Source organism: Anneissia japonica, unplaced genomic scaffold (assembly GCF_011630105.1).
Source record: "Anneissia japonica isolate Jap-2015-1 unplaced genomic scaffold, ASM1163010v1 scaffold724_len3256291_cov202, whole genome shotgun sequence".
In the NCBI taxonomy this organism is placed as follows: Eukaryota; Metazoa; Echinodermata; class Crinoidea; order Comatulida; family Comatulidae; genus Anneissia; species Anneissia japonica.
In genome coordinates, this window is record NW_022744966.1 from 2,241,105 (window position 1) to 2,255,440 (window position 14,336).

General features: G+C 32.6%; 1 protein-coding gene across 17 annotated transcripts in view; it reads right to left on the reverse strand.

The window, feature by feature from the left end:
* Window positions 1–14,336, reverse strand: part of LOC117119776 (46 kDa FK506-binding nuclear protein-like) — a 49,559-nt gene that overhangs the window by 15,824 nt on the left and 19,399 nt on the right. The window contains exons 8-9 of one of the 17 annotated variants that reach the window (XM_033264665.1): window positions 5,945–6,038; window positions 3,354–3,563 (exon numbers count right to left, since the gene is read on the reverse strand). The exons of 7 other annotated variants lie outside the window; for them this stretch is intronic. In XM_033264665.1, the coding sequence (XP_033120556.1) occupies window positions 3,476–3,563; window positions 5,945–6,038 (182 nt within the window). In that variant the 3' untranslated portion in view covers window positions 3,354–3,475. 9 more of the 17 variants (XR_004447242.1, XM_033264667.1, XM_033264675.1 and 6 more) reach the window with 9 other exon arrangements.

Sequence of the window (14,336 nt, forward strand, 5' to 3'; positions counted from 1 at the left end):
GTATAACAGAGTGCATGCGTCAAATAACATTACATCCCCACATTCTTCCCCATTCCCCACATCCTTATTTGTGGGATAATGAACAATTTATTATATTATTATCTTGTTAAAAAATTTGCTCAGAATTTGAAAAAGAAACAATGAATCTCCATTCTTCACTTGGACAGCTAACCTTTATTCCATATACAGCTTTTGTCTCTTAAACAAAAATCAAAATACTGTACAAAGCGTCATTCCCACTGGATTTATAATACAAAATGTCATTCAGACAGGATGCACAACACACAATGTCAATCCCACTAAATTCATAATACAGTGTCATTCCCACTAAATTAATTGAAATACAGTGTCATTCCCACTGGATTCATAATACAGTGTCATTTCCACTGGATTCGTAATACAGTGACATTCCTACTGGATTCGTAACACAGTGTCATTCCCACAGGATTTATAATACATTGTCATTCCCACTGGATTTATAATCCAGAGCCATTCCAACTGGATTCATAATGCAGTATCATTCCCACTGGATTCATAATCAAGTGCATTGAAAATATTTATGCACAATAAAAAAAAATGGCATATTATTATTTATTATTATTATTATTATTATTATTATCATCATCATCATCAGTGTCATTCCCACTGGATTCATAACAGTTTCATTCCCACTCTTTCATAACCCAGCGTCATTCCCACAGCATTCATAATAAGTGTCATTCACACTCTTATTAAAGATATCCATCTACTGTATGTTCAGTTAAAAAACATAAAAATATTATTTAAATTATTTAACATTGTTTTTATGTAGCTTTATTTCAACAGAAAAATGTTCTGGTCAATTAAGGAAAGTATAAATAACTGTACCAGTATTCTGACTGGTAAAATGTGATTTTCAAAGCAAAAAACTTGATCCTATAATGACCAATTGACATGTGTCAGTTGACTTGGGAGTTTCCAGTTGTCAACATTGAGAGAATTACTTTAAGCAGCAAACATAAAATATGCACAGCCTCCAAATAATAACTTAATCAAGTAAAGTATAGCACCTCATATTAAGGAAAGTCTCAAAATATCAATTTATATTCTTATTTAAAAAATCAATTTCGAATTTTGTTACAAAACCAAGAACTAAAATTAACACAAGCATGAGAAATTAGTTACAATACAGCACACAATGTAAACATATTTGGGCCTACTGTGGAAACAAATTATTAATTTGTGCGATATATAGTTCGTAATTTAAACAATTTTTATTTTTTTTGTGAAAGACAAATACCTTCTACACATGTTAGCTTGAGAGAAAGCCATGTTAAAATTTGCAGTACATGTTAGTTGGGGAATTGGGCCAAGATGGCAGCATTAGCTATTCTCATAGCTCGTTTGGTCTCAGAAGTTCTGATATCACGTAGATAGATACCAATGAGTCTCATCGACTCGGTCTTCGCAATTCCATGTTGTGCAAACAAGTAGGCTGTAGGGAGAACAAGACCAGGAAAGGTCACAGCTAAATAATGTGTACTAAGTCTACTGGAAAGGTCACAGCTAAATATTGTTTACTAAGTCTACTGGAAATGTCACAGCTAAATAATGTGCACTGAAGTCAAATTAGACCTAAGCACTTCCTCAAAATAAATAATGATGACTAAGGAAGTACAGTACAAGAAACAAGCAGATACTACACTGTTTGTAAATACAGTACTTAGTTTGAACACAGCACCATTTTAGAGTGACTTGCAATATTACATCAATAAGCATAATACTAATATGCAAGAATTCATACCAACCAAATATTGTAGCAATATTGTCATAAAATATAATGCCTACTGCATAAATGGATCTCATATATCATTTATTGTTGTTTCTAGAATAATTGTGCCAAGTATCACAACCATGCCAGGCCTAGGTTTGATTCATAATGTATGCCAGGTTCGTATCCAGTGGGGGTTTTTATGGTTCGGGAGAACCCCCTTTTCTAGCAAACCCCCTTTTTTCTCCGAAACTCCCCCCCCCCAAATTTCCTGAACAAGTCCTCAAACCCAACAAATGCGCTGCAGACTCACCCAGTCACCCAGACTCAACACGTTTTCAAACATATCTGCTTTTATAGCATAGACCCATAAAACCCAAAAATCCTCTAGCTTTGGGGTTCGCCGACCCCACTGGGGCTTCGACCCTTGACCCCAGGAACAGAGAGAATTACCTCTTGGAAGAACCTGGCTATGGGCCTGTATGCCATACACTACTGGAGAAGAGTTTCAGTTTGCATATCACATGCTGTTTGTTCTATAATGCAATTTTACACAACATTTTGATCGTTACCTTGAAACACATTACTCCAGAGTTGTTTATTTCTAATTTATCATCGAGTAACTGTTTTATTAAAACGACAAAATTGGTGTCATGCATGTATTCCATGTTTGAAATTATAAATTTAAATATTAATTAATTAATTACGATACAGCAAGGAACCCTAATATTTATAGTTAGAGAAAACAAGCAAATTGAAACAAGGGATTTTCTTAGGTGCTTTACATAAAAACTATTTTGATATAAAAATAATAAGACTCTTACAGTATTAAAGTGAAAATGAATAAATTATCTAGTAAATATAATACTGCTGAGAGACTCAGGAGGTCACAAGGTCAATTGTATTCAAACGAGTTCAAACCATTGTCTATAGAACAGTTCTTATAATAAAGACTACCAACGCATCAATGCACATCCTACAATAGTATTCCCATCCATATTTTGGCAATCTATCTCTCACAAAAAATTACACATTTTTTTTTAGAAAAAAAATCACCCCCATATTTCTGTCAAGTTACAAGTACAGAAATACATTCCATTCAAAACAAAATTTCATAAAAGGTGTACAAGTCAGGTGCACCCACTGCAGAATTTATATGAATGGCACCATATTGTTGCTGGATTCCTAATACATATGCAAGAACAGACAAAAGATTAATGAAAAAAAATGCTCCAAATTCATCAAAAATTCTGAGAACAGCTAAAAAAAGCTAAAATTTTACTGAAAACAACATGGAACCCATCCTACCCAAAAGTGATTCACAACTTCTCCTCATCCCAAAAGAAGCACTTTCCTATCAAGATACCCAACCCAGAGCTTCTCATAGAAAAAAACAACTTCTCTCTTCTACCTAAGAGCCAAAACAACTATTTCTCTCCCTAGGACAGAAACAATGTCTCCCTCTTCCTACCCAGAGCAGAAACATTAATTTCAAGGCTTAAATCTAATACAAAATGCTTGATATGTGCTCCATTTCATTCTGTTTCTTTAAATAGTTGATAAAAGTCATCAAGAAAGTTGGGTTCTTGCTTTACACCTTGTTGACTGTTGCAGTGCCGGGGTGAAATTTGTTGACCAGTGCAAGCCGAATCTTCCCAGAGAGGCCCAGCCTCAGGCACCAGTCCAGCGCTAATACTTTCCAATTCTTCTCTCTTGGTGATGGTATTAAGGCTTCGGCGACACGTGAATATGTATTCTTTGATTCTTAAGTTCTGTTTGGAGTCTAGGACGTTGTGGGTTTGGCGAGTATAAGCTGTTGTGAAAGTAAAACAACACAGAGGACTTGAAATAAATGCTATTATATCGACAACTCATGTAATTCCATTTTTACACTTTATTCATAAAATTTGAAAAATAATTATGGAACATGGTCTTGAAATAAATTAACACCATTGAAAAATCAGTTCATTTAAAATAAACCATGCATTTTTTAAGAAAACACATGTCTCATCAAAGCCATGACAAACTTTACAATATACAATTATCCATGACAACAAAAATCAAAGGGAAAATACATTAAAACTTGAGAATTATACTTGGAAAATCAAATTACAAATTAATCTGTTAAACATCCAATATAAGGATGCATCACATAATCAGCATATGTGATCAAAATTCAAAATAACAAGAGCAACATCCCTAAGTCACAAACCTGATGATATACCCTAAATAAATAGGCCAAGTCTTATTCTGAACCAAAATATTAATAGAAATAAAAAATATTAGCACCTCAAATTTACATTCAACTTTTCTTTTATGTACAGTATTATACTGCATACTATTTAATGGAAAGAATGTCTTTTGGAATCATAATAAGTAAGACCTTAATATAATAATAAGTAAGATATTTACTGTTGTTGGTATCCAGTCAGTAAGTTTCATATAGTTTCAATGGGCCATGGAAAAATTAACTGGAAGTTATGATACTTAATACACAAGATGAAGACAATGAAAAGGGGATAAAGTTGATTTGATAAACCATTGTTTATAAAAATAATTAGATGGTGCTATTTATAAAGCACACTACACTACAAGATTATCCCACTTAAAATCTTTCACCTGCATAACTTACTTCCCCTCCCACATATTTGCTAACTTCCCCCCTCCTGAATTTATACTGTATTTCCCACCTCATTTGTCTATGAATATCATTTTGATTGCGAAGGATTAAAATGTTAAGTTCTGCTTTGCTTCTATCCGTCTTTTAACGTTGAATATTCGTTCTTTGATGATCGTGTTCAACTTTTTTGTAGTCACTTCAAAAACGTGCTGGGTATACACTGAATAGAGAGCAGAACCAAACTATGATTAAGTGCACATACTTTAGTTATGACAATTTTTTAGCTTGAAATTACTAAATATAGATAATCAGGACTAAATAAAAATTTGCAATTCTTAGAAAGATAAGGGAATAAAATTTCTTAATGGATTGCCAGATAGAAAAATTAACTCTTTACTCATCAAAATTACCAATTTTATTATTTTTTTTACTAATTTTAGATTAAAATTTCAGAATTGTAGATATTGTTTAATAAAGCCTCTAATATTTTAATCCCTATAATAAACATTCAACTATGTATAACCCCCTCTGACATTGATACTTTAACCTGCCATTGTCAGATATAGAATTGAAGATTGTAAGACTCATTTAAGATGTTCTTAAATCAATCGCTATCGACTGTAAAACTGTCACAAAAGATATTCATTTTAATACAATTAATCAGAGCTCGGATTAATTAGTCAATTAATCCGAGCTATGATGAAAAGAGAAAAATAGTTGTTTACAGTACATACTATTCAAATTAACAATTTTAATTAACTTTTTTATTAAATTAAAATAGTGATATCTAACATAAGCTGTAACATTTTATTGTTAACCATCTGTGATTGAAAGAACACCTATGGTGTTGTACTCTCCAACTATTCATCACTTTTCATCAATTAATTGTTAATATTACTGTATATTGCAACATTCATATAGCACATATTACAATAAAATGCCCTCTATGCGCTTTCCATTATTACCCACTCCCTCCACCCCCCACCCCCATCCAGATGGATCAAAACTTATGGAACACATTCTGAGCTCCCTGGGAAGCATGATTCCGTAAGCCGCTACAAACAGCACGACGGTGTTGGAGGAATTAAAGAAGCAAGAAAAAAAAAATTTAAATCAAGGATATTTTAATTAAAACTAAGAAAATATGTATAACATATTATACAATTATAATACTCCTTATAGTCACATGACTATATATTTCAAAGACGACGAAAGACATTTGTGGCATTTCAAAAGATAGATACCCACTGTCCAAGCAGAGGCTGCAACAACTACAGCAAGAAAACATGTGTCAAGAGAGGGCATGCTAACTACAGCTGGATAAGACATGTGCCAACAAGCTTAACAGAGGGGTAAATAACTTGATTTCCAATATTGACATTGTTCCGACTACACAAATACAAGTACAGAATACCACTAGCTGGTAAACTAGGCAAGTGTCATACCAAGATACTGACTTTAAAAACCAAAGATATTGTACAACTATGACCAATAGCTCTAAGTAACCTAACAAAGTCCCGCTTTGTTCTTCCAAACTAATTAGCTAGAACATAAATTGTCCCAGAAATCCAAACCTTCCTTTGCGTCGCCGTTTTTCGCTGAATATGTAATTTTTGATGATAATGTTCAATTGTTTGGTGGTTACATCAAAAATGGACCGGACGTACACTGCATAAAGAAGCAAAAGGAAAGCCATATTAGAACTGCAGAACACACCTGGACTTTCAATCTACATAAATGCAAATTTTGACCCGATTACATACACAGGCACTTGCATTATAACTCAAGATCTCCCGAATGTAAATTTTGAATAAACCCGATTACATATGCAGGCATGCATTACAAATTGAAAACCACATCAAAATGTGGATAGATATGCAAATACTTAAATAAATTAACTGTATTTGCATGTTTTAGTGTATAAATTAAAATACATGGTTGTATAACACTGAAGATGTTGGTATTGCATACAATGTTTAAAAATTGTATGATGGTAGGTTTTATCCATGTTTAATTTAAATATAATTTTTTTTTAAATATGCAAATTGCCACTGAGCTTCTGCTAATTTCTAGTCTGAAAGTACATCTTGGCTTAATGAGAGAAGTAATATTTTCAAAGAATTTGAATAATTAGCTTAGTTAAAATGCTCTTTAAATTATTCACAACCTTAACTCATGTATAATTTTCTCTCCAAATGCTACCAGGAAATGAGGACATTGGACCATTTGAGACTATTTAAGCATGAAACTCTATGCATTTACTAAACAAGTTACTGTCAAAAACTTAAATGATTTGCTGATATCCCACAATAATTAGCTAGTGGTTCTAAAATATGGTGCACATTCACTTCACAAGTTGGGCTTTTTTAATATCTCCAGACAACAAAATGTAAAGTTCTCAAAAATCATGTAAAGGGAATATCTATGTTTGTGATATTATTCATTTAATTCCTACTCTCTACCCTAACCATACACTTATTATAAAAATCACAAATTCTAAATGATACCAAGAAAGTGGTTTAATAAATATGGAATTTAAAATTACCATAATCTTTCCAAATGTTCTAAATCTATTGCATTTGTGTCTATTTGTTCCAAGGGCCAAAAAAAACCAAAAAAAACAAAAAACAATTAGTGTACTAAAATTGTTAAAAACCCCTAAATTAATATTTTAAGTTTAGCTTTAACAATTTCTTAGCTAAAAAAATTGAATTTAAAAGTGCTCAAATTATGCCAAACACAGAATTATATTTTATTTAACTTTTTATACCAACACTTAGTATTTTTTTTTAAATTAAGAATTCTGAGGTTACTTTATTGCATTAATGTTAAAATGTCTAGCCTACCTAGGAGTGTGGGGAGTGACTTATTGATGTATGCCGTCTTTGTCTATTCAGAAGAGAGAGTCTCACAGAGCCTATGTAGTCACTGATGCATTGGGTTAAATTCCTCCTGATAGTGGTAGGCCCCACCCAGCCAATCAGAGGTATACACTGTTAGTGGTGAAAGATACAAAATAGCATTATTTATCGACTTTAACAATAGGTTACCCATTCAGTTCTAGGCCAACTCTACTCTAACTTGCAGTACTGGAAGTAATTATGTTAATAGATTCCTACATAATGATCCCTACATGATAAACAAATTACATGTTATTTCCATAAATTAACATTATTCAATAAATTATACCGTTAGAAATCTGAATAACTTGAAATGTTTAGAGCATGGTTTCATTTGTAGAATATTTTGACATATTGTGTTCAAAATTCGACCACTTAATTTTTCCAAGGCACACTGCTGTAATATTGTGTTATCCACAACTTTTCCATGCCTGGAAAATAACTTCCCCCTGCTTTCCATGACGGTGTGTGCCCTGTATAATAAACTTTCTTCTTTTCGGATAACATCAGGAATACACCGTTCATCTGGTGATTTGTGTACACCCTCATAGAAATACAATTCCATGTTTCTTCATAATATTGCGTAGTGCTGTTCGTACATCTGTTATGTAGTCGTTAACGCATTGATTCAAATTTCTTCTACCAATAGGCGGACCAAGCAATGCCGTGACAAAGGCTGTTATACAAAAAAAACACCACATAATCTTAAATATTTGTGTCATAAGCTCTTGATGCTGTTTCTCCACTTTCCTCTGGTTAACAAGATTTAGGGACAGAAAGTATAGTATGTAAAATTTTCTCAATTTAATATTTTAAAGATGTTCCCTTATTTTTTGCTGATAATTTACCAGCTTGAGTATTGTCAAACCTGTGTATACTTATGTAAGTGCAAGGTTGATGAAAAAAAATATTTGTTAGGATTTTATGTTTTAGATGTTAAACTCTATGTAGTTTCAGTGGTTTGACAAAAATTGACTATTACATCGGACCAGTTGTTAGGTAAAGTGTTTCATACCTTGTAGTGTCGTAAATGGGAGATTCGACTGACTTAAATGTAAACCAAACAGGTCAAAGGTAAATAAAACAAAATTCTCCATGCTCGTTTACAGTAATGGTTGACAAAATTAATGGCTATGGATTTCCATATTAATGTTCACTATACAACCAGCACAATGAAAAACAACTGACACAATGATTAATCACCACAAAGAAACTAAACTAAAGTTGCATTTTAATGAAAGAGAGGAACAAATCTATACAAAACCTGAACTGAACTAGCGGAGGGTCCTCAAGACTTTTGTTTATGTAAAGACACTATTGTTACTGTACACATTCATAGCCTGGTTAAAGATCTGTGTACGGCGTTGTTTGTTCTGTAGTGATGTACGCACATGTCCTATATAATCACTCACGCATTGCGTTAAATTTCGCCTGCGATCGGGCACACCATGTTTCGTTGACACATACACTGTTATGAAAAATACAGGAGAGTCTTAGACATCTCTCAAACATCTGAATAATGTTGTAAACTTTTATAAACATTAAATATTATTATGGAAATATTGTTTTGAATCTCAAAAAAACAAAATGTTGTTCCATAGGTCTTTTTTTTAAAGAATTATATTTTCATCAACTTTTTACTTTCCTGCGTATCGATAATTAAATTATAAAAATAACCCCCAGAACAGAAGAACTTTGATTCCATAGCATTTCGCTTGTGTCCTTGAGCAAGGCACTTATCTGCATTGCTTCTCTCCACCCAGGAGTATATATGGGTACCTGATGGTGTTGCCTGCTCCTGCACGGATTACCAGCAGCAATACTTAGCATGTGGACCCAATGAACAGGGAAAACAAAACGCTTTGTAACATAAAGGAATAGGCGCTATAAAAATACACTACCAAACAACAAAAATAAATACCAAAAAATAGTATATATATTTATATATATATTATGAAATGGTTTTATTCAGCTTCTAGAGTTTCCTTTGCATATTGTACATTCACTTTGGATGATAAACACTTCCACCAACCAGATCCTACAGGATCCATGCCACAACATAAGAAAAGAAAACTGTAAAAATAGCTAAAGACTAATGCCACACCTAAGTAATATTCAGAGTTAAATATTGTGTTATGTTAAAGAACAGGAAAAATGCAGAAACTATAATTCTACATAGAATAGTTGTTAATTTCAACACATAGAAATATAAATCCAACATGGCATACTTTTAATATAACAATAACATATTTATTCAGCCTCAAAAAATATCAACAATTGCAAATGCAATTGTAAATGTTCAATAATCGAAAGAATCCCTTAGACCGAGATTTAAATTGGATATGCATATACTGTACCAGAAAATATATTTTATGCCCATCAATGTAGACCAGGCTATAATTGAGATAGGTGCCACTTGGAGAGGTAGAAATTTTCATATGGTTTTTCTAGACTAATTTTTATGGGGAATCAGAATATGTGAGGTAAATGGGTTGTAACCTGAGAACTTTTGCACGAGGAAGCTTTTTTCAAAATGGTCACCAAAATCCAATAATATAATAAAAAAATAATAAAATTAAATAATTAAAATAATAAAATTATTTTACCCATATATACGTATTTTATTGGATTTTGATGGCCATTTAGAAAAAAGTGCTCTCACGCGGATGTTCTCAGGTTACAGCCAATTTACCTCACATGTTCTGATTCCCCATAAAAAACTGGCCTAGAAAAACCATACGAGAATTTTTACCTCTCCAAGTGGCACCTATCTCAATTATAGCCTGGTTTAATGTAATTCCATACCATTATTTTTGTTGTTATAATATAGAATATAATCTTTTTATAATCTAGGAAACATTATTACAATGGCTTCAAAAACCATTATACATTACATACTGTCAATAGCCTCGTCTATGGCTATGTTTAATTTGGATGAAAATACACATTTATATCTCACTGAAATGCTAACGTTATTAAATAATTAAACCAATTTATATAAAAAAACAGGTTGCCTGCCACTAACAAAATGGAATGATTCATATTTGCAACAACACAAGAAAGATAATGTTCATTAAGACTCAATACTTGATACAAAACAAGCACTGGTGCTATCCCCTGTATACTCAAACACAAGATAAGACTTGAGACAAGATTCCAGGCAAAACCTAAAGTTATTCCGAATCTAATGTACCAATTAAACAAATATTCTTATATGATGAAGCTATTTTTACTACAGTATCAACTGGGACATAGAACAATAGAGAAGTATTTAATGAAGGAAACAACAAATTCTAGAGAATGGAAAAATGTCGGACGAAGGCATAAATATCTGATGACGGATATATTATCAGGTGCAGTGGTCAAATATAAGTAGCAACCAGAACAATTACAAAACACAGCAACCATAATCTGCTGGTTAGTGTATGCTTAAAATCATGAATTAATGTACCACATTATTTGCTGGTAGAGAAATTGTTCTTTGCCATTCCGTCTGAAACTTCAATTCAAAAATAAACTATAATTTAACAAGTAAAATGGCAGGTCAACATTTTCTCGAAATATATAACCACCCACTAAAACAGCAATGTAAGTTAATCAACCCTTCAACTCTGGAAAAAATATCACCCTTGTTAAAAAAGTATAATTGTATAATCATAAATTTTTTTAAAATACTACAATTTAACTTTGTACAGATCGTAAATATTTCATTAAAAAATAGCATAATTAATGCTGTACCTCCCGAATGAATTCAATTATAAAATAGCAAAATTATTTGGTTAAAACTTTAAATGTAGAACAACATTACCATTATATGGTTTTACTTTTGACAAGATTTTAAAACAAGACCACATGGCATAATCTCATTATACCTATAGTATTCCCATCCACTTTGCATCAATAAAACACATTGTTGTATATCTTTACCTAAAGTCTATTATACTATATTTTAATTCTTTGGTATACTTCTATAGTTGGCATATTAAAATTCAGGTATATAATTGGTTAGACTAGCATTTTTAATGACTACCACTAATTAATTACTAATTAATTCTCAACTACATCTAATGCTATGTTTGATAGCCTTGACCTCTACCAGAAGCCTGCTCAGTTGAACGAGTAGTAATAGTGGGCAGGTAGGTCATTGGAAGTGACGCTTCCAGCCGTAAACAACTTCAAAGCCCGTGCACGGTACCCTCGGCGGATATCTCGGATGTACCCAGCAATCATTCGGTTACTGTCAGCTTCGGTTTCGTGGCGAGATTTCTGCATGAAAGCTACAGCAGGAAGAAAAGAGTAGCGTGTCAGGCTTTGAAACTGTCTAAGGTCAAGGGTCATGGTGTCAGGCTTTGAAACTGTTTAAAGGTCAAGAATGCAGGCTTGCTCTGAAGATTTCAAAACATGGTTAGTAGAACGCGCGCAGTTCCAGTGAGAGGTCCCCAAAATAAAATTAGTTTGAAACTAAACTAGCCAGTAACCTAAAGTTAGCCAACAATAAAGAAATATTGCAACATAATGACCTTAGATGACAGACTAAAATTCACAAAAGAAATTAAAAAAAGACTGTTTAATTAAGAAAAATACATGGACGCCATAAACTTTCTTCAAGCCCAAGACCCTTTGACTACATTTCGGTAAAAATAATTAGTAACACAAACTAATTGTTAAGATACTTCTGTAACAGTATAGATATTTGAGTACTATTTACTAATATTGAATTAGCCAAAATGTCAATTTCTACCAGTCTCCATTTAGCTGAATCAATCAAAAAGAATGCTCATACACATTCATAGCAAGATCCTATCAGTCACCATCATCAAGAGAAATATATGAAATATATCTGAGCAACTTTCAACATTGTTTATGGATAAAAATGTGCATTTGTGATTAGTTAGTTAACATGCTCAGATGTCCAATGGTCATAATGCTCAGAATCTGTTCCTTTTAGTCGAACATTCCTTGACATATTAGATCACAATGCTTGTATATAAAAATGCCCTAAAGCTTCAACATTACACAGAACTAACTAAAAGAAGTTCATATCTACTGTACTTAAAATATCATCATCAAAACTAATACATTGAAGACTTTATCCTAAGGTGACAGTTTGTAAAGTTTTTCTTCAGTTTCTATATGTCACTGGGAACACAATCTTGATATTGATGTATTTTATCCTAAGGGCTGTAATAAGGACCAAGTGAGAATAACCATGGAAATCATGCAGGTGTGTTAAATTGATTGACAATAGCAAAATATCAGTATTTGTACACCAATAAACAATATTTAAATTCTAACATGCAAAGCCTCTGATGTGTATCGTAGGTAATTTACTATCCTGTGGGTAGTGTTTCACAACTTTACCACATGAGGTGGATCTACAGACATTAGCATATTAATTTAAAATACAATGAGTTTGTTTTTAAATGTATACAGTAAGCACAAGGGAAATAACGGATTACTGTACAATCTGGTTATGCTGAGTGGAAACCAGCACATAAAATATTGATTATAAAATATGATATTGATTTACAATATTTTATAGAAAAAAGATGACGACAATTATAAAACCTGTTTGCTAAAGTGAGAGTTCAAAAACATTTACATATCTACAATACAGATTTAAACTTGAAAAGTTACTAGCCAAAATATAAATGATAATTTCTCGAGATCCTCCAAAAAATGATTTCATTTTGTTTATATTAAAATGATTCCAATGTTGACAAATGCATCTGCACATAATTGAGTTCAGAAAAGCGCAATCATATGAGAAAAACATCTTGTTTGGAAAATACTAATTCATTTTGAGGAATGTTCAGTCTGCTTACAACTTTGATTTCAAGCCGTGAAGAGAAGATACAGAGTCTGAGAATACTTCCCTGCTGCTTCCTATGTTACAGCTAGACACACAGGCAGCAAGAATAAGGGATACAAAAACACGTACAAACACATAAATAATAAGAAAAATGCACTTGGACTAGGCTAATCCATGATGAATAAAAACATGCATCATCATACTCACTTTGGTGAATCTGAGTTAATTATTTAATATTATGTATTTAAATATTAATTTTGTTTCACATTAAACTGCACATACACTCAGTAATAACAGAATGAACTTTGTATTTATGTACTATCTATCCACAGAGTCTCATCCTAGAAACATTTTCATATTTGTATGAAAAATTCTGGTGTTCTATAGGTTTTGAAGACAAAGCCACCAAGTTATAAAAGCACCATTCCATAACATGTAAGCTAGAAATTGCAAATTGCAAGTGAAGTGCTGCGAAGTACAACTGCATATAAATGTTCTTCGAACAAAATTATTTATGCGAGTCAAGTGAAAATAATTAATAATAAAAATATAACAAATAATATGAGACACGACCCATTGTCTATATTAGAACACTTCTCATTGGGTTAAAAATTCCTAATTTTTAAATTTTGTCAAAAAGTGTCTATAATGGTGAATTATGGTTTAGGTTTTTTTTAATAAAGTTTCAAAAATTTCTAAGTATGTGGAAAATGTAGTTGATTACCAAAGGTTACAATTTTTCTTTTGAAGACTGCATGGTCTAGGAAGTGTACATGTTTTTATGGGGGAAGTTTCCAAGGGTGGGTTTTCTAGGGGCGAGTTGACTGCCAAAGAGTGTTGCCAAAGTGCGAGCCAGCGTGTTATTTGATCACAAGTGCGAGACATCACAAGTGGTGAGCCAGCGAGCCATGACGTCACGACAATAGATACGAGATGTTAATGAGTTGTGCGAGGTATCGGCTGAGATTTGTGGAGTACCATTCAAAAAACAACTATAGGTCTAATAATGAATTATTGTGATGTTAAATAGACAATGTTAGCTATCAAGGAGCGACGTTGTTTTTCATTGGGACCTTTGTCCCTTCAAGGCCTATACCATCCTAGCTAGTCTAGGCCTAGAGTAGGATAAGGCTAGCGCGACATGCGGACGTTGGTACATGTAGGTTAGTCTACAAATGTCGCCTAAAGTAATTGATTTTACCCGGCAGAACGAAAGAAGGAAACTCCGCTTTTTAGTCGTCTTAGGCCCTTGTT